The following is a 21,570-nucleotide window of genomic DNA, read 5'->3' as shown; positions in this document are numbered from 1 at the left end:
AGATGCCCTTTGTTTACCCAATTAATTTGCCATCGAGACACCGGGCGCTTCACGCCCAGTGTATCTCCTGCACTTCAACAGATAATGTGTGTCATTAGTTTCAATGAGGGGAGAAATGAGAAGAGAAGTGGCGGGAGGGGAGGGGAGGGGAGGTTGGGGTGGGGTGGGGTGGGGTGGACGGAGAGGGGTGAGGAGGAATGGGCCGGCCCGGGCCTGGTGAAGCGAGGGGTAGGGAGAGGGGTGAGGAGGAATGGGCCGGCCCGGGCCTGGTGAAGCGAGGGGTGTGGTTGGGTATAAACGTATAAACCAGGGGACAGTGGCTTTTCTGTTGTTGTCCTGTTTTGAAGCCCTCTGGCCTGGCATCCTGCACCCCTTCTCTCTCTCTCTCTCTCTCTCTCTCTCTCTTTCTCCTCCTTGCAGTCACTCACTCTTCTCACAGAGTGGGACTCTACTCCACAGGCTCCTGTTAGGTCTGCAGCATCACTTTTGGGGAGCTCCAGTAGAAGCCAGAAACCATGTTGACGTTTTTGGCGCTGGCGTCGGTCGTCCTCCTGGGAATAGGTAAAAAGAAAAGAAACCATTTTGCTCTTTTGAATTTCAAACTTTGTTTCACGTCGATTTGGATGATGGCTCAAAGTGCTGACATGCTATGCTGTGCCTATAGCCTGTGATTTCACCTCAGTGAAATTCGCGGTTCGATACGACACAGTGGCGTCACGGTTCGGTATGTTTTCGATACAGCAAAAATGCCAGAGAGATTTCCTTGATTTTAATTTATTTGACCTATTTTATTATTTTCACAGTCTAGTTAAAAAATATATTTCAATTTACGATGTTTTTTTTTCTAACACCTTTGGTCTTTTTCGTCTGAGTTTTAGTTGACCATAATATCGTTGTGGAAGACTTGCACTGTTCAGCAGTGAAAGATTCGGTTTGCAATGCGTATTGAACCTAAAGCCTCATACCTGACGTTAAACCTTTGGGTGCAAATACACGTATTACACCCCTACTCAGTGCTACTGGAAGTGCAGATCCAGAGATTAACTTGCCTCTCCTCCGGGGTTAAAGGTTAAATGGGGATGTGAAGATGAGCGTCTTTCTGCATTTCCTTAAACGTTGCCTTTCTTCAATATACAGTACGTGTCTGAAAACAGAGGGACCTGATAATAAAGGCAAGGTCAATAGGCTTAGATTGGTACAGTAGGGAATTAACTGATCTATTTCCCTCTGCACTTGCCTGGTAGGCATCCAGGTCGGCTAAAGCATTTTAAGTGATAGCTCTTTATTGCCTGCATTGATTTAATCAACGGAGGCCAATAATACACCTGTAGCAGAAGGAGTTAATCCTTGCAGTGACCGGCACGCCATCTGTGTGGTTTCTCTTACACACGTGCAGCCACTTCCTCCAGGCTGGCAAAGTCAAAGAGCAGTGATATTATGACTTCTAAACAGAAGGTTGGCAGGGCTGGCCATCTCCAGCAGACAGCTTCCTCTGCTCCCCTCCTGTGAGATATTTGCCATTTTGTCAGAATTTTAATTAAAAAAATGTCAAGCGTGATTTCATTGACACGTTTTCCGTGGGCTGGCTGCACTAACGGCGCTCACTCAAGGACGCGCGGCAGTAAAAAGCGTTGAACTTTCCTCTGGGTGTTGAAAGTTTCAGAACACTTGGCGTTGCTGTGAGCCCATTGACACATTTACAGTGAGAATGCAGAAATGTTAATATTAATATGATAAATGATTAAATATGTTGTATCAAGTTACTATTCATATTATTATATAATAATATAATATAATATTACATTGACAGGGCCCTCCCAGGGGAGTTGATTGTTGGTGTTGTTTGAGATGCTGACTGCATTTTCTAGCGAAGTAAAATATTGATTTTGCAATCAAAACCAAATTAACGTTGATCATTATATATTATTCAAGCATTAGCAGCGCACATGATTAAGCCAACATAATCCATATTAATTGAGAAAATTATGTTCCCCATTGACTTTTCGACTCTGCCAGCAAAAATCCAAATATTTGTTGAGTGCACATCTGCATCAATTACAGATTTGACTAATTTAAATGTGCAATTTAACTGCATATGTGTCTATGCCGGTACTTGTGATCTATATTTTTACATTCAAGTGAAAGGAGAGCGGTTGGGGTGAGGTGACAAGTGTTTTGTGATTTGTCAGATTAGAGAAACAGTTATGGTTGAAAAGGGTAAAGAATTTGGTGAAGAATGCAAGTGAATATAATGAGCTGTCTCCACAAGGACACGTATTTGAGCAAATTGCAAATTGGTTTAAATTATGTTTGCTAACTATTTATCCACGTGTACAAAACTGTGTGTGTTTGTTCTCTAACAGAAAGCAGGCCAAGAAAGGCAGCGCACTTAGAAAACTCTACACTGTTTGCAATAAAAGGGAGCCAGGCTGTGCGGTAGACAATATTGATCTATTGTTTATCTGTCCTTAAAACAAACTGGAAGATCTGAATCTTGTGTGCAGCCTTGGGGGATAATGGATTATATAACAGGATTATGTAATCAGATTACCCAAAAAATAATTAACTGTAATCCCTTACAGTTACAGAAAAAAAGATGCAATCAAGATTACAGTTACATTTAGTAAAAATTGGGATGACTAGAAGGATTACAATTTTAAAATATAGAAGGATGCGGACACAATACAACACTCGCGTCACAACAACACCACTCTGGTCCAACCCACAACCCAGTCACAGCAGTTTGTGTAATAATAGTCTGCAGCCAGTTGCACCATCTGACATTGTGTTACTTTTCACTTTGTTATATTATTAATGAACAGATAGAATGGCTGAAAGCCTGATGTAACCAACACATAAGGTCTGAAAGAGCTTTTTTTGGTTAGTTTGTTTTTTGTTTTGTTTCTTTTTCTTTCATTATTTTCTTCAAAAATGTCCTCCTGAGGAGCATATGCCCCCGGACTCCAGTAGCCAAATGCAGGAAATGTGTTCAAAAGTAATCCAAAAGTAACGGAAAGTAATCAGTTACATTACTTTAATATTGTGAATACTTGGATTATGTTACTGATTAAATCTTTTTATATCAGGTAATTAGTAATTGTATCTGATTACATTTTTAAAGTAACCCTCCCACCCCTGCTTGTGTGTGTGTGTGTCTCGCAGTGCCGGAGCAGTCCCAGGCCATAGTGATCTACACAGGCTGGGAGCGCCATGCCTTGGTGGGCTCTGACATCAGACTGTCCTGCTCCTTCTTCTCCTGGCGCTGGACCTCCGAGGACGTCACCTTCTCGTGGACATACAGGCCAGACGGCTCCAGGGACAGCATCTCTGTAAGACACACACACACACACACACACACACACACACACACACACACACACACACACACACACACACACACACACACACACACACACACACACACACACACACACACACACACACACACACACACACAGAGGGTTCCCACAGGTCCTTGAAATCCTTGAAAGTTTGGGAATTTGAGAGAAAACAAAGGACTTTCCAAACAAAGTTAGGACATTCCCCTTTTGTTATTTTATTATTTTACTTTTGTTTATGCCTACAAAGCAAATGTTACTTTGTACTCGAGTTCTTCCCTGGAAGTTTGACTTGAAACTTGAAAGTTTTGAAAGTAGACATGATAAATAGACATGGGTCATTGAAAGTACTTGCATTTATTTATTTTGTGCAAGAATAGAAATGCAAGTTGTTTTAATTTTAACACAGCACAGTTGAGACAGTTTCGCACATTCAAGCCTTTCTCTCTTTTTAATTGTTTGTTTGTGAGCTTCTGTAAAGCCTGCTAGTTCTCATTCTAGACTTTTTCCTTGTCTGCCACAGACAGGGTCATGAAGAAATATGTCATAATCTATTTTATAACTGCGTTAAAATCACAGACGGGCTTCAGAGTTTGTGTGGGAACCCTGCACACACTGTAACCTCACACCACACGTACAGCTACACATACAATATGCACAAAGGACATACACACAAGAAGCAAGTGCAAGTGAAAACACAAAGCGCACACCTACTGCATATTTCAAAGATGCAGCAGTGGAGCTGGGCACTAGACAGTGCCCGTAACTCCCACATCATTGGCATGGGCAGAAATTAAATATGCAGTTACATCAAACTACCAGAGATACATGTATGAACCAAGGGGGAGCAAACCGTAAAGCAATGTGTAAATCTCTACAAAAATGCTCAATGAGTCATTCAAGTTCATTAAAGCTGCATTAGGGAAGATTTCTATGTGTATGTAAAAGCCTTATCCGCCTAAATCACCAAGAGGGGCAGCAATAGAGAAGAGCCCATCCCTTCTGACTGAGACATTGTAGCTTCAGCCTATTGGCCCAAAGGAGTGGTCCGTCCAGAGAAATCTGGACTCGCCAACTATGGCTAAGACTGCTGTCAAAATATTTGTTCACCCCCTACCGGCCATGAAGAAGAATAGGTTTACATGATTTCTGGGTAAACTTTAAAGTTAAAAAAGTTAAAAAGCCAAAGTGCAAAGTTTTGTTGTGCAACTTAATGTTAGGAAGCCAGGATTTTTTAACACAACTGCTTAAAATCAATCAATCCTGTGTTACCTCCGGCTTGGTCGTTCCTCCATACAGGCACAATTGGCCGTGTCTGCGTGTGGAAAGCCGAATTAGGGATATGTCTCCTGGTCGCTGCACTAGTGACATTGCATGATCCTCACCACGTGCTATGTCCTGCCGGTGAAACCCCTCGCTGTCAGGTGAAAAGAAGTGGACACGTGTCGGAGGAAGTATGTGCTAGTCTACGGCTCTCCCCTGATCGGCAGAGGGGGTGGAGCAACGACCGGGACAGCAGAGGGAATTAGCCAAGTACAATTGGGGGGGTGGAGGGGGGGCTTGATTAAATCTTAAATCTCTTATTTTTATTCTTTTAATGTTTGCAATGTCATAATGACACTTATACTGTATATAGGAGTTCAAGTACAATTGGGGAGAAAGGGGGGGACTGAAAAAAACTTAAATAGAAAAAATCAATGTCAGCATGGAGAAATGTATAAATTCTTAGCTGAAATAAGTACTTTTCACAAACAGGATTGATGGCACGCAATCTGGGAATCCATCGCTTATAAAATTAGATGGCATGTGACATATTGTACACACAGTTCAATTTGAAGCTAATGCAGAACAGTATAAATACCGGCCGTATGTACAATGTAGTCTCTCTCTCTCTCTCACACACACACACACACACACACACACACACACACACACACACACACACACACACACACACACACACACTCACACTCAGTTTCATCTAACACACACGAGTAGGAAGCCAGAGCGCACACACAAACTCCCCCCCCTTCATCTCTCTCTCCTCCTCCTCCCAGCCTCACCTGCCTCCTGCTCTGTTATCTGCCTCTCCTGCCCTTATCATATCTCTCTCATCTCTCTATCTCTCCGTCCTGACTGGGTCCTCCCTCCCTCCCTCCCCCCCCCCTCCCTCCCTCCCTCCCTCCTGCTTTCTCTGTCCCTCCCCTCCTCTCTCATTACCTCCACCTCCCTTCGCCCCTAGTCCTCCAATACACACTCTGTATACTCTAGTACCACCCCTAGTCCTCCAATACACACTCTGTATACTCTGGTAATATCACCACCCCTAGCCCTCCAATACACACTCTGTATACTCTACACCCCTAGTCCTCCAATACACACTCTGTATACTCTAGTACCACCCCTAGTCCTCCAATACACACTCTCTATACTCTAGTGCCACCCCTAGTCCTCCAATACACACTCTGTATACTCTAGTACCACCCCTAGTCCTCCAATACACACTCTGTATACTCTGGTAATATCAGCACCTACCACCCCTAGCCCTCCAATACACACTCTGTATACTCTGGTAATATCACCACCCCTAGTCCTCCAATACACACTCTGTATACTCTGGTAATATCACCACCCCTAGTCCTCCAATACACACTCTGTATACTCTGGTAATATCACCACCCCTAGTCCTCCAATACACACTCTGTATACTCTGGTAATATCACCACCCCTAGTCCTCCAATACACACTCTGTATACTCTGGTAATATCACCACCCCTAGTCCTCCAATACATACTCTGGTAATATCACCACCCCTAGTCCTCCAATACACACTCTGTATACTCTGGTAATATCACCACCCCTAGTCCTCCAATACACACTCTGTATACTCTGGTAATATCACCACTCCTAGTCCTCCAATACACACTCTGTATACTCTGGTAATATCAGCACCTACCACCCCTAGTCCTCCAATACACACTCTGTATACTCTGGTAATATCACCACCCCTAGTCCTCCAATACACACTCTGTATACTCTGGTAATATCACCACCCCTAGTCCTCCAATACATACTCTGGTAATATCACCACCCCTAGCCCTCCAATACACACTCTGTATACTCTGGTAATATCACCACCCCTAGCCCTCCAATACACACTCTGTATACTCTGGTAATATCAGCACCTACCACCTCTAGCCCTCCAATACACACTCTGTATACTCTGGTAATATCAGCACCTACCACCTCTAGCCCTCCAATACACACTCTATACTCTGGTAATATCAGCACCTACCACCTCTAGCCCTCCAATACACACTCTGTATACTCTGGTAATATCAGCACCTACCACCTCTAGCCCTCCAATACACACTCTGTATACTCTGGTAATATCAGCACCTACCACCTCTAGCCCTCCAATACACACTCTGTATACTCTGGTAATATCAGCACCTACCACCCCTAGCCCTCCAATACACACTCTGTATACTCTGGCAATATCAGGCCCCCACAAAAATCAATCAGCATCTAAAACCCTCTCTCAAAAATCAATTCTTCAAACACTGGCTTTATAATGGCATGGCCCCCCTAGCCTGGATGGAAAAACCTCGCTCCGAGTTTTCCGGCTATGGGTGGAAGACCCTGCTGTGCCGAAAGCACTGCAGCACAGGCCACCGGAAGATGGGGGCGGGTCTTCTTCTGTCTTCCTGCCTCAGTAACGCATGCCAGGCTCTCTCCTGTCTGAGAGAGCCTGAGAGGCCCCCTAGTTTTGGCTGTTCTCAGCAGTGCGGTTTGTCAGTAGACCGGTGCGGTAACTCCTACATCTTTGCCATCGTCCCATATGCAGAAAGTTTAACCACTAGGGGGAGCAACAGTGAATCTCACACAACTACCCAATATAGGGAACAAGCAGTATTTTGATAGCAGTTTTACATTTTACATGAGATGCTCTTGTTCGCACGTCATTGCAAAATACTGATTATTCGAAGAGATGGAGCATTCAAATCATGATCCGTAGACAAAGAACTTGACAAAAATGCGAAATTCGTCATATGTGTATATATTAACGTATGGATTCTACCAACGACGTTTCCATGTTTCTCCATGAACGGTGCTTTTCACTACAACATGGGCAATCTGAGCACCCAGAGTCTATCAGTCTGACGACTAATAAGACTCTAGGACAGACGGGTGATATTTTGTTTTTTCCAGTGTAGAGTGGACATCTGCACCAAGACTTCCGCATTCGTCGTGGTTTATAGTCTGATGACGTCTCATAGCAGTTTTGTTTATAGAAATGAGCCGAAATGTCGTCTGAACTGAAAACACCTCCAAACGCTATCGATCGATCGATCAACTCCAACTCCATTCTCGCGTCAATCGGAACGTAAACAATGACCGCGGCGCACGGAAGTCTTGGCACGGACGTCTCACCATCAGTCAGACTAATAGACTCTGGGTTCCCAGATTGCAACATGGGCAATTTATTAATGTGGCGCTGAAATGCTGGCACAGTGGCTCAGTGGTTAGCACGGTCGCCTCACAGCAAGGTCGTGGGTTCGAATCTCCACCCCGGTCCTCTCTCTGTGTGGTGTTTGCATGTTGTCCACGTATTTGTGTGGGTTTCCCTCCGGTTTCCTCCCACAGTCCATGCAGTGTTTGTCTAGTATCGTAATGAAATCTAGTCAAATGTATAGTATGTAGCTACAGTATGTTGTGTGCAGATATACGTATGATGCAGTATACTGTGAGGATGCTATGTAAAGCCCTCTGAGACATTGTGGGATAAGAGGCTATGGACTGAAAGAATCAGCGGAGAGCTTCAGTCAAGAGCTGGAAAGTGCTCTACAAAGAACACATGCCACATAAAGAGATTAAAAACAAGGACAATCTCTCTCTCTCGGTCTCCTCTCTCTCCTCTCTCTCTCTCTCTTCCCCTCCCTCTGTTCTCTTCTATGCTTCTTTTTTATAAGCTTTATATGTTATTCAATTCTGTTTTTTTATTGGGCCTAGCTACAGTAGATTTAGCTCGACAGACACGTCCTCTGTAGTGTCCTCTGAGACATGCTTGTGAATTAGGGCTATCCAAATAAACTTGACTTGACAATGAAAAGCAATGGAACAAGTACATCATAAACTCCACAGGTGCCTCATGACTCAAAAGAACAACAGTCGAACTAATGATGGTGCCGTTGCTCCAGTAAAAACATGGCGGTATGGTTGATAGGTTGACACTACAACAAGCATGTCCTCTCTGCCCTTCCCAGATCTTCCACTACACCGGCGGCGCCGCCTATCTGGACAACAAGGGACCGTTCAGGGACAGGCTGGAGTTCGTGGGGAACCCGGGCCGCCGCGACGGCTCCATCCTGCTGAAGAACCTGGACTTCGGCGACAACGGCACCTTCACCTGCGACGCCAAGAACCCCCCCGACATAGTGGGCCGGCCCTCCAGCGTGCGCCTGCTGGTCTTTGAGAAGGGTGAGAGGGGAGGAAAAAAAACGTGGCGTGTGTGAAAAACAGGATTATGTACAATATCAATGTACATTTGAAACAAAATGCTGTTAATTGGAAAACCTCGCTGCCTTTCCATTTTCTAACGTTAAAGGAGGAGTCATGAACGAATGAATCAATGGGACAGTCATGAACGTGAATATGAACATTATGCAGGTCATTGTTTGTATTACATGATTTCTGTGGATTCCACAAACGTACAATGCCGACATCTTATTCTGGCAACTGGGCTGAAAAGAGTTCTGTGTGGGTCCTCAGCAAATTCACATTCGGAGTAATGCCTAATGCCTATATCACCTTACAACTGTATCTACTCTGAGAGTCCATATGACATTTTCTTTTTTGTGGATATAGATATATATATATATATATATATATATATATATATATATATAGTCAGAAGCCAACTGTTCTCAATTGTCATTATATGTAATCACTCCAAACTCTGAAATTGATGTGAATTTGTGCAGTGTGCAGCAGAGGATAGCTACTGTAGTACTGTGCTCAGACTACTCTCCTCCTTTACTGCCTTCTTAGAATTCCTCGCACCTCCGGTTAAATGAAATCAATTACAATTTTATCTCTCTTTCACTAGTTGAGATCGCTATCTCACACCGCTGTTACTATACCTCTATCTATCGCTATCTCACACCTCTGTTTCTATACCTCTCGCCTCCTTTAATCTACCTGTATCTCTCCATCTGCCCCCTTCTTTGCCACTCTCTTTCCTTCTCCTCTCTGTTCTTCCCTCTTTCTATTGCATCCAACGGGCAACCTCCGGCGCTGAAAGATGAAGCCAATGCGGAAGCCAATGTCTTAAACCTGCATTCTTTCTAATGGTCAGCAGGGGGCGACTCCACTGGCTGCAAAAAGAAGTCTGATTGTATGGCGGTCAATAGGAAAATGACCCTACCTCTCGCTTGCTTTATGACCTCAGTTAATACTTTCCTAATGAGTTTATGGTCTCAATCTCCAGTTTCAAGTCTTCTTCAATACAGCATGATGTTCATTTTGTAAATTATGGTCCCATTTTGAGTAAATAATAGACGATAAAGCCGGCTATGTTTTGGGGCATGATTGACAGGTCGCCTGTCTTGTGATCGTGCAGCTCGCCGATCACGGACCAATTTCAGGCGGCGCTGTGGCTCTGTGGCCCCTGGTCTCTGTGGCCCCTGGTCTCTGTGGCCCCTGGTCTCTGTGGCCCCTGGTCTCTGTGGCCCCTGGTCTCGCGCAAACTGTTTCTGGCCCCAAAAAAACAAGATGGCGACGGTCAAATTGCCAAACTCGAGGCTTCAAAATGGGAGTTCACAAACCAATGGGTGACGTCACTAGGCCTGGGTATCGCTACTGATTTCCCGATTCGATACGATTCTGATAAGGTGCCGATTCGATTTCCGATTCGATGCAATATCGATATTTCAGTTACAATACCAATTTTGCTTTGCTCACAATTGTAAATTGAACCCTCTAACCTGGTGCATTCTAAAAAATATTAAGAACCAAACCACACGTCTATACGGGGTTAAAGCTTCAAGCATCCACAGGAAAAGGCATTATATTAAAAGATAAATATTGGGATTCATCAATCAACATCAGTTCCTTCAAATGAATATCGATCCGATATCGATGTGTTTTCAACCCGGCCCCAGCTTACCACTTCACCGCCACTCACGACATCTTTCTCTCTGCTTCCTCTCACCCCCCCACCCCCCCTCCACAGTGCCCATCCAGGCCGGCGTGATTACGGGCTCCATCATCGGGGTGGTGCTGGGCCTGCTGGTGCTCATTGTGGTCATCTACTACCTGATGAGGTTCCTGGTGGCGCGTCGCGTCTTCAACCTCAGTGTCAGGTCAGTGCCTGGCCCGTGGGCCCTCTGCCACTGTCTGTGCCAGGGACTGGGGCCCACGCCCGAGCCCATCCCTGGCACCGAGACCTGCGTGGCCAAGCAGGCATAGCCCGCGGTGCCATGGTTAGGATAGACTACAGTTAGGTGTGCCATGGTTAGGATAGACTACTAGACTACAGTTAGGTGTGCGAAAGGTTCCGAGATTTGAAGTTAGACTGCATTGGTGAGGCAGCTGGCAAGAGACAGGTAATGCCCCAAAACTGATGCCTTCATTTAGATTTAATCTAGTTCTGTAAACACTACCAGTCAAACGTTTGGACATGCACACTTTTCTTTAGTTTGACTGTTTTTCCACATTTTAGAATAACAGTAAAGACATCTAAACTATGACATAACACAAATGGAAATATGCAGTGACCAAAAAAGTGTTGAACAAATCAAAACTATCTTATATTTTAGATTCTTGACTAGGGTTGGGTACCGTTCACATTTGAACCGGTACCGGTTCCGATACACGGAATTGGTACCGGTACCCAGCAGTACCTTTTTTCGGTACTTTCCTATCTCCCTAATTACAAACATGTAACATGTTATTTATTTAGAACATAATTATATTTTTGTCTAAGAAACTAATTTGAAGCATTTAAGCAGAAGACTTGAGATCAGAATGGCTTTACATTCAAGCAGCTGTGTCCAAACTTGTGACTGGTAGTGCAGAAAGGCCCAAAGCAAGATTGATTATAAGTGCTGAAGCCATCCTGGGTGGATTATCCACTGGATCAGGACGATAATGGCTCCATCATCTTGCTTATACCGATCCAATCCGATGAGATCTGCACGCGTCTCGAACCCGGGGGCTGCGTCTCAGACAGGGCCAGTAGATTAAGCTGATGTGCACTGCTCCTCACTTTATGATCGCTGCCAGGCAATGCTGCCCTGTGACCACTGGAGGGAGAGATAGATTCGACATCCTGACATTGTCTTTCTTTTGTCCCCTCCAGCAAACATGGCAAGAAAAAGAAAGAGGGATCACAGGCGAGACAGGCAAGTTCCCTCCTCTCCTCTCCTCCTCTCCTCTCCTCTCCTCCTCTCCTCTCCTCTCCTCTCCTCTCCTCTCCTCTCCTCTCCTCTCCTCTCCTCTCCTCCTCTCCTCTCCTCTCCTCTCCTCCTCTGTCCTCTCCTCCTCCTCTCCCTCCTCCCCTCATGCACTCCACCGCAACTACACATCACTCAGCAATGCCACGTTACGGGGCCAGCCGGTGAATGCAACAGCTTGGGTTTGCTGTTGTAAGCGCACGCTAAATACTGTGAGTGATTACAATTGCAATCAGAGATGCACGATTTTTTTTTTTTTTTTTTTTTCCAGATATCTGATCTGCCAATATTTTCCAACTCTGTTGGAAAATATTTAGTATGCCTCCTCTTATCATGATGTCCCACTGGCAGATGCAGGCATAAATACACCGATTTTCAAAATGTACACATTCACTGGGCAAAATAAGAAAACGACTTCAACTTGGGTTATGTAAAACATGCCATTATTTGTATTTACCAGTATATAACATTCTCTCTCAAACAAAACTGTAAGATTCATCGTACTTCAACAGTCAAGCATTGAGCATGTGGGCATGATTTAACCGTCCTTTTATCGGCCTGTCATATCGGCACACATGTTTGTTTCGGGCCGATGCCGATATTTAATTTGAAAGCCTTTTATCGTCCGATAGCGACGCCGTGCCGCCGATATGACCGTGCATCTCTAATCGCAGTGAGCGTTTGAATTTGCGAGTGCTCGGAAAACACACGGTGCCAAAGACAGCGTTCGTCTCATCGTCTATTCTTTTCCAGCGCGCCACACAGTAGCTCAAGAGCTCATATCCAAAGATGACAGCGCATAACGGCACAGTTTCATAATCGCATTCCCCCATGCCGGTCGGTCCGAGCAGCTGCGATACGTCCACACGCTCCGCCGGCTCCTCCGTGAAACCACCAATCAACAAGGAAATAATGTGTCATTCAAAAAGCTCCACGGCCGACACTAACACCACCGCTCAAGCTGTTCACATTTCGAGTGCAATCTCAGCGCTGGAGCTGCTTCAAAGCCCCGTACTGTCCCTCCCTCCCTCCCTCCCTCCCCTGAGTCCCCTCGCATGGCCCTCACCCCTCTGTTCTGTCCCTCCCTCCCTCCCCTGAGTCCCCTCGCATGGCCCTCACCCCTCTGTTCTGTCCCTCCCTCCCCTGAGTCCCCTCGCATGGCCCTCACCCCTCTGTTCTGTCCCTCCCTCCCCTGAGTCCCCTCGCATGGCCCTCACCCCTCTGTTCTGTCCCTCCCTCCCCTGAGTCCCCTCGCATGGCCCTCACCCCTCTGTTCTGTCCCTCCCCTCCCCTGAATCCCCTCGCATGGCCCTCACCCCTCTGTTCTGTCCCTCCCCTCCCCTGAATCCCCTCGCATGGCCCTCACCCCTCTGTTCTGTCCCTCCCCTCCCCTGAATCCCCTCGCATGGCCCTCACCCCTCTGTTCTGTCCCTCCCCTCCCCTGAGTCCCCTCGCATGGCCCTCACCCCTCTGTTCTGTCCCTCCCTCCCCTCCCCTGAGTCCCCTCGCATGGCCCTCACCCCTCTGTTCGCCTTCCTCAAGGGCCAAACGGCGCGGCGCGAGTAAACAGCCGCGGGGTAAAAAAAAAATCAAACCGGCAACTGTGAAATAGCGGAGGCCAGGTCACACAGCTAATACTGTGGCTGTAGTGAATGGCTGTGATTTGCTGGCACTGGCAGCAGGGAAATGGACAGGAGCCGCTGGTTCCTCTCACTGGGAGTCAAAGGAAAATCACTGGGCCTATGATGGTCCGGGGGCCAGCTATCAGTGGTCGCGCGTGGCGGTGCGCCGAGGATTTGGGGTCTTTCTTCTTCTTCTTTTTTCCCCCATTTCTCATGGGAGTGAGATCGCCTCGAGTGGTGATTTAATCAGAACATTTTGGTGGCTTGTATTCTTTTGTGGATACAAGGCACCGGGGCGAGTTCTGTTTGATTACTCTGTGGTAATAGGGGGGCCGGGGGTGCGGGGGTGTATTGTTAATCGACTGTACGCCTCGCATACTGATAATGAACCGAAAGAAGAAGTCGAGGGATTTGAGTTCAAGGCGTTTTCCTAATAATCGAAATCAGCTTTGCAACGAGATAGACACACACACACACACACACGGATAGTCGAGGCAGGGGATCAAAGATGTTATTGTGACAGGAAGGGATGATTTGGCCACAGGTACAATCCCTTGGGCGGGGGCCGCGGTGGGCTTGTGGGGCGGAGGTTAGCTTGAGTCCGCCAGCTAAACCAGGGGCCGCCGACCACGCTCTCCCTACCTCAAAGACTGCCCTCGCCCCGCGCTCCCCAGAGCCCTCTTTCCTCGTCCTGTCTTCTCCTCGCCTTTCTACTGTCACATGATTGTCAGGTTACTCTTCAGCGGCAGTCAGATGCTCTCAAGCGCCCGAGGCGGGTGACAGTGCATATATGAATAAATAACTCGCCGCCAAGAGGCCACTCTGAGATATTTGACAATGTTGTCATTTACAGTTACTCTGCTGCAAGCCGTGGCTTGGTATAGAAAAAACACACAGCACAAACAGCCATTCTATCTTCCCGTGCTCGCACTAGCTTTTTATTTATTTATTTATTTTCATATTTGGTAGAGTCGATTCCTCTCTTTTAGCTCCATCACCGCTCCACAGAAGACCCGCGGGATTTCATAGTGTGCTCATAAGTGGTTGTTTGATCAAATAGCCCCTTATTAGGAGGCTCTGCTGACACTGCACAATTTTTGTATCAGCCTCGCCATCTCGGTTATTTTCTGTTTGCTGGGCTTGCACTACAAATCCCACAGACGGCGAGTGTGTGAGAAACAGAGAGGGAGAAACCCGACGTGTGTGCTGCTGCTCCCCATTAGGTGGAGTTGTGGGAGAGGAGTTTGCCCTGCAGCCACACACAAAGGGAAGCTCACAGGAAAGACACACACACACACACACACACACGTGTGTGCGCACACAAGTACACACAGTACTGGAATGATAATTGAGTGCACTCGGTATCGATCTGAGCTAACACACACCCGCACACCCACCCACCCATTCTTCGTTCCATCCCCCAATGCCTCCCCACTCCTTCACTCCCCCCCTCCCTCCCTCACTTTCTCTCTCTCTCCCTCCCTCTCTTTCTCTCTCCCTCCCTCTCTCTCTCTCACATGCCTTTTATCCGGTCCCCTGTCTCCCTCTCTTCAGTCGCATCCTCCTCCTTTCTCCATTCCTTTGACTCCCTAGCTGACCATGTGAAACATCTATCCCTCTGTTCTTCTCTCCTCCTCTCTTCTCTCTCTCTCTCTCTCTCTCTCTCTCTCTCTCTCGGTTTCACACTGTCAACCCCCCCCCCCCCCCACCACCACCACCACCACCACCCACTCCCTGTTCTATTGTCTCTCCTCAGGTCCTTAGCGTTCTGATCAGTTTTCGGTTCTGGACAGAAAATCACTACCTCTCACACTTCATCTACCTCTCAATCTCCTCTCTCTCTCTCTCTCTCTCTCTCTCTCTCCCCCTCCCCCTCTTCACCTGTCTCCGCCTGCGTCTGTCGGTGGAGGAGTGTTAGTATGCAGCAGGGGACCCAGCTACTTACCTACTGTACCTACTGTGTCTGTCTACGTAGAGCTGCAATTAATCGAGTCGTTGTCAACGATTTTGATCATCTTTTCGAGTAATTTTGTAAGAAAAAAAAGTCATAATTATCTTATTCCAGCTTGTTAAATGTGATTTTTTTTCTGGTTTCTGTACTCCTCTATGTCAGTAAACTGAATATCTTTGGGTTGTGGACAAACCGAGACATTTGAAGATGGGAAACACTGAACAATTTATAGACCAAACGACGATACGATTAATCGATAAAATAATCAACAGTGAAAATAATCGTTAGTTGCAGCCCTACTATACCTACAGTACCTCCCTACCCCCACCCACAACCAGCCCCCCAGCACCAACCCCACCACCCACAACCAGCCCCCCAGCACCACCATCACCACCACCCCCTCCTCCCTCCCACTGTAGCCCTCCCTCCCTCTGAGGCGTGTGCAGCCTCTGCTGCACTGTGCCTATAAGCAGGCACGGAGTGTGTTTACAAGGCAGCCTCGTTGTTAGCGTGGGAGCTACGCTGCAGCACAAACCGAGCATGCCGTGTGGGACGCATAATCACGGACAATACGCTGATGTATGGGGGAATGGAAGTCTATTCCAATGTAATCACGCGGATGTCGGATGTCGGCTGCAGCGCACGCTCCGATCACCGCGCTGCCAGGGGGCGCTGCTGCGTGCTGCTAGTGCAGAGTGCATAATTAGGGATGATAAATTTTCTAATGCAATCAGTGGGGTATTATTAGTGCAAGCTTCAGTGGGTAGAAGCAGCCTCTAGTGTGCCTTCAATCGCTCACTAACCTGATGGATTAGAACAGAAGGATTTCCCCAAACCCCAGATCCAGCCTTCTCTTCTCTCCATCTGTCCTTGGCAACTCTTAAATTCACACCAGCTTTATTCCACTCTACTGAGCTGTGGATCATTCACTTGTGGAGAAGTATTGAAAGTAGGTACACAGTAATACAGTGAAATATCGTGACGTCGTGCTCTTGGCGTATGACGACTGAGGTATTAAGCACTAACACAGCCTTATTGTGTACTGGGGATGATGCTGTCCAATAGGTCAATGCAGGGGTTAATGCACTGACATGAGGCTATTGTAAAGCGAAGTGCTACCTTGACCTTATCTCCACTCTGTCCATTCCATCCTGCTGGTTGGGATGTGTTGTGTTCAAGTGAAGCGCTGTTTGCTTTCTTTAGTTCCCTTGACGTCCATCCCCCTGATACTTATAGAGATATATGGATCAATATCAATAGACTATTAGGACTGAGTGGGAGTGAATGTATGAATGATAGAAGCACTAGGGTAGGGTAGTGTCCTCTAGAGAGAGAGTGGCGTCAGCGGAGGACCAAAATGCGTGACTTATTAGCCAATGAACAGCCAGGAAGGGGTCTCGCGCTACTTTTGAATGCTAAAATAAAGCTGATAATGTACAATTTGATAAAAAAAAAAAAAAATCAAAGTACAACACAAACTGTCCATTTTGTTGCAACTCAACAGTGATGCTTACTACTTAGTGATGATTACTCTTGAGAGTAAAAAACTGGTCCATTGTAGTGAATGGAGATGTTGCGACTCTTCTATATACACAGCTCTGGGGTAGGTTAGACCAATATGGAGCCGATATCTGCTTTTGATTGTATACTAGCAGAATAGCCATGCAGTGTATCGTCCCTCTGATACCCGTGTTGGAGCGCACAATCACTGGCCCTTTAGTCAGGCCTCGCTCTCAGTTGGCATGCAGACTCTCCTCTCTCTCCCTCCCCAGAGGCTTTTCATAGTCCACTTCCCTGGCTGATTCAAACTCCACCCAGGTGTGCTCCTCCACTCAGGCGTGCTCCATCAGTGGCTAACCTAATGGAGCTCAGTAGCTATCGAATGGAGCTCTCCATGCTGCTGAACATATGTTGACTCATTTTCACCACTAATTAGCCATTTAGCCCATTTAGTCGGCCCTAATTACCTAATTAAAAAATCCGGCTCCTTTAGGTCACCCACAGGGGGTGCTCTTTACACTTCCTGAAAGATTCAGCGCACTCGCATGTATAATGGCAGAGCTGTGGCCGAACACCATTTCTGCTCACTCACACACAGAGACTTTGCCTTCTTATTATACGATTGGAGATCAGCCAGTCAAGTAGTTCACTGCTGATAGGATGGAGGTTCCTCCCTGTCAAACTTGTAATGAAATTATATTTTCATTACACATTTTATTTATTCAATAGTTCAATGAGGCATTTTGTAGGCAAATTCTTTCATGTCCATGTAGCAGGCTATCCTAGAGTTTCTCTACCATTGAATGGGTTTAAAGAGCTGCTAACACTAGAAGAATTTAATTAGTCTGGGATTCGGCGGAGAGTGTTACTGTAGTGTCCCATGATTGTCGAAATCAGTGATCTCAACATTTTTCAAATCAAGCACCCCTAATTTAGCCATAGACCCCCATATTGATGAGATTTTGTCTCTTGGACCCAAATCTATTTTGATTGTTAGATGTGATGTAGTCCAGATTTCCATCACTATCTGTATTGTAGGTAGAGAGATCGCAGAGAAACTATGATCAAAAAAGTCATTATTCTACATTCTCCAACTGTGTTACATTCTTGTAAATTAAATATTGTTTCATTTATAAGATTTACAAATAAGTTTAACAATTATTGGGGTGGGGGAACCAAATACTTGGCCTTTTTTGCCTTGAAGATGGTCAAATTTAAAGATATGGAGCATCGGCACACAATTAAAAATATATAGGTATATACAGTATCAGCATGGGTATTGGCATTCAAAAACCCAGATTGGTTGAACCCTAATAAGAAGCCAATCTGGTAAACACTGTGTGTGTGTGTGTGTGTGTGTGTGTGTGTGTGTGTGTGTGTGTGTGTGTGTGTGTGTGTGTGTGTGTGTGTGTGTGTGTGTGTGTGTGTGTGTGTGTGTGTGTGTGTGTGTGTGTGTGTGTGTGTGTGTGCGTGCGTGCGTGTACGTGTGTGCGCGTGTCTGTGTGTGTGTTGAGGGGTGAGAACCAGAAGGGCGTAAGTGACATTTGACAGGAGTGTCAAAACAAAAAAATGCACTTGCGCCCTTTTGAGCCCAAATAGTTGATTGTGTTCAGGGTTTTGATGAATATCTCTGGACTGGTTTAGAACACATGTGCTGTTAAGAGCAGTAGAAAGAGCTCATCAAGAGCTTTCATTTGATGATCTAACTCATTTCCACCCAAAATGTCACTGACACCCTTCTGGTTCTCACCCCTCGATGTTCTTGATAATCTGTCACTCAGTTGTCACAGGTGTATGGCTGCCACTGTGTCCCATCCTGACGCATGGTTACCTGTTTTGTCACCCCCTTACAGCTCTGGACACCGCCCCCCCTTACTTGCTACCCCCTCCCCTAAAAGGACTCTCTCTCTACCTCCTGCCCTCTCTCTCTCTCTCTCTCTATCTCTCTCCGTTTGTCTCTCTCTCCTCCTAAAGGTGTATTTCTCTCCTCTTCACACAGCTCCACCCGTTCTCCTAACTCCATCTCTCATCTTCTCATCTCTAACCCATCTCACCCCGTCCCTTCCTGAACGCTAACCCTCTCTCCCCCTCTCTCCCTCACGCCTCCTTTCCTCCTGAAGTGACTCCTCTCCTCCCCATGTTCTCCCCCACCCCCGTCCCCCACCCCCTCTCCCCCTTCCTCCCCATCACAGGGCCCCGCGCCTGCCGCCGACCCCGCCAAGGTGAAGGCGGCCGCCGCCTCGGAAAAGAAGAAGCAGGAGTCGCGCAAGGATAAGAAATAGGATCCGGCGCGGGGCTGGGGCGCGCTGGCCGGACGGCTGCTCCAGCCCCTGTTGGCGTCGGCTCGGCTTCAGCAGCAGCAGCAGCAGCAGCAGCAGCAGCAGCAGCAGAGCCTAGTCAAACAGACAGAGAGAGTAGTGGAGGGGGAGGAGGGGGAGGGCCGCGTGCTGATGACCATCGAGCTGGAGCTGACCCGCCAAAACGGGGAGGAGGGGGCCGCCGGCGAGGGAGGGAAAGGGCAGGGCAAATCACTCGGCGTCCTCTCCCGCCTCGCCGACCGGCTCGCCTTCAAATAGACCAACAACAAAAAAAGTCGTGCCCTTGGAATTATAAGGTTCTATCTGACTTTTCTTCCTCAAAACTGACGTTAGTCACCTGAACCTATTCTATGAGTGCCTGGTGGCATTTTTGAGTCTGTCATTTCTAAAACAACAAACCGACTCATCTCCATTGAACTCAATGGATGCTGAAAACTTTTGACGCTCACTATCTCAGAACTATCCTGAAGGCAGATAGAACCTTATAGTTCTAAGCTCACGCAATAGGGAAGGGGATGGGGGGAAGTTGTCGAGGATAAGACGGTGGGAATTCCACCCAGGAGAGAAGAGCGAGAGAGTAAAAAAAACGAAACGAGTTTGTCCCAAGGGAACTAAACCTACTTCACACCCACCCCCAAAAAAAACAAAAAAACGCTGAGTCCCCCCATAAATGAGTCCAATCATATTTCTTCGTTGTCACGGGCGGCTAGTGCGGATAGACACAGCAATATGAGATCTGAGATGTCGTGATAGATAATCTATTACACCAAGCTGGCACACCCCGACTACTTTTGTCAGGTCGTGAGATATTGCCATTTGAAGCGAGTCCCCGAGACGGCCGGGTGTGATAACAGAATCTAAAAGCTGTTCCCTGAGTTTTGCCTCTTTGCTTCCATTCAACGTGATCCTATCCTGGCGAGGAGCTTTCCTCCGCCGCGTCCTGATACGCATCAGCAGTCCCACGGCTGCGGGGACAAAAGCCAATTTGCTCTTTTTGCGCGACGACGTGTCAAACTCTGACTTCCCTCCCTCACACTGATCTCCATTCATTTCCCCCTCCTACATGCCGCTTTCTTCCACTTTCACTGTGAATTCCCCACCTTTCCACCTTCCACTGTTAATTCAGATGATACAAGTGATTTATATGCTAACTGCTCTATCCTGTTTTTCTTTCTCTCTCCCTTCCCTATCTTCTTCTGTTCTCTCTCCTATAGATAAAGGTCTGACTTCTCCATGACTGCCTCCACTCCTCTAGTCTGCTCCCTCCTTTTCTGCCCAGCCTGATGCAACCCCCATTATTCCCCATTATCTCTTCTCTTTCACGACAGCACTGGCTGTAAGGCTAGTCTATATCTACCTTATCAATAGCAAGCGTACAAAATGGCTGTAAGGATAGTCCCTACCATATCAATGGCACCCGTATACAATGATTTGATAGCACAGGAGACCCTATATGCACTCATTGGGCAAAACTGTAAAGGCCTAACTACACACATAACTTCTTTAATGGGAACCCGAAACAGTGGAACAGTGTTTAGAGTCCCCTAGATCTCTCTTCCCCCCCCTTAACGTTTACGACTCAATCACAGCCCACATTGAGCGGTGCTTTGAGTGCATTCCGGACTTCAGAAAGAGAAAAACACAGAGAGAGAGAGAGAGAGAGAGAGAGAGATAGGGAGAGGAGAGCGATCGTGTCGGAGAGAAATATGATGCGTGCTCTCGGCCGGGCCGCGGCGCAGATAGAGGTTGAAGCCCTCGCGCCCGCGGGGTGATTCAATCCTCTCGCAGTCGAGCTAATGGAGAGTGTGGCCGTGTCCCGGCCCCGGCTAAAGGGGGCTATTTCTGGCAGCAGAAGAAGAGCGCGCGCGGGCTTTACTGTAACAGCTGCACATTTCTCAGCCGAAGGGACGGAGGGAGGGAGGGAGGGAGGAAGCAGGGAGGCGGGGCCCTGAGTGCGTCAGGTCGTCCGCTGTTGACTCGGCCCCGCGACCGACGACCCGGGATGACGTCACGGGCCCCCGGAACGACAGTAGCGGACGATCTCCGGACTCTCGACAAAAAGGGCTTTGCCGGGAAGAGGTGGCCGCTTTTGTGCTTGGCGAGTTATTTTAGGTCCGGCTTTAATCCGCTCGCTCTCCTCTCTCTCCCTCACTCTCCTTGCCTCCCAGCCCAGAGGCTAATTATTTTAGCACGCGCTGCTGGTAACGAGATATCTCTCTCGACATCTCCCTCTCTCTCCCTCCGCTCTCTTCAGCATCTCCCACTCTTCCCATCTTGGGATTCTTCTTCACTCTCTTCTCTGCCGTCCTTTCATCCTTGTCTCTGTCTCTCTCTCTCTCTCCGGTCCTGTTTCGTACCCTCTGTCCTTCCGTCTTTTCGTCTCTT

The 21,570-nt window shown here is 47.2% G+C and overlaps 1 protein-coding gene across 2 annotated transcripts; it reads left to right on the top strand.

Annotated features, from left to right (window-relative positions):
- Positions 1-355: 355 nt before the first annotated feature.
- On the top strand, positions 356-21,086 carry mpz (myelin protein zero). 2 transcript variants are annotated; one of them, XM_083653405.1, is made up of 6 exons: positions 356-561; positions 3,163-3,329; positions 8,606-8,819; positions 10,573-10,702; positions 11,701-11,743; positions 19,060-21,086. In XM_083653405.1, exons 1-6 carry the CDS (start codon positions 516-518, stop codon positions 19,147-19,149), a joined length of 690 nt encoding a protein of 229 aa, XP_083509531.1. In that variant the 5' UTR covers positions 356-515; the 3' UTR covers positions 19,150-21,086. The 2 variants fall into 2 exon arrangements, with proteins under 2 accessions (XP_083509531.1, XP_083509532.1); XM_083653406.1 differs by having other exon boundaries at positions 18,721-19,176.
- The last annotated feature ends 484 nt before the right edge of the window (positions 21,087-21,570 follow it).

Source organism: Poromitra crassiceps (assembly GCF_964638095.1).
Source record: "Poromitra crassiceps genome assembly, chromosome: 17".
Classification (NCBI taxonomy): domain Eukaryota; kingdom Metazoa; phylum Chordata; class Actinopteri; order Beryciformes; family Melamphaidae; genus Poromitra; species Poromitra crassiceps.
This window is presented reverse-complemented; position numbering and strand designations above follow the sequence as displayed.

What these genes read in the sequence shown, in the direction of transcription:
- mpz (XM_083653405.1), top strand. Translation starts at nt 516, where the DNA reads ATGTTGACGTTTTTGGCGCTGGCGTCGGTCGTCCTCCTGGGAATAG. An exon ending in CCTGCTGGTCTTTGAGAAGG is followed by an intron (nt 8,820 to 10,572) that starts GTGAGAGGGGAG and finishes CCCCCTCCACAG; the next exon opens with TGCCCATCCAGGCCGGCGTG. An exon ending in AGGGATCACAGGCGAGACAG is followed by an intron (nt 11,744 to 19,059) that starts GCAAGTTCCCTC and finishes TCCCCATCACAG; the next exon opens with GGCCCCGCGCCTGCCGCCGA.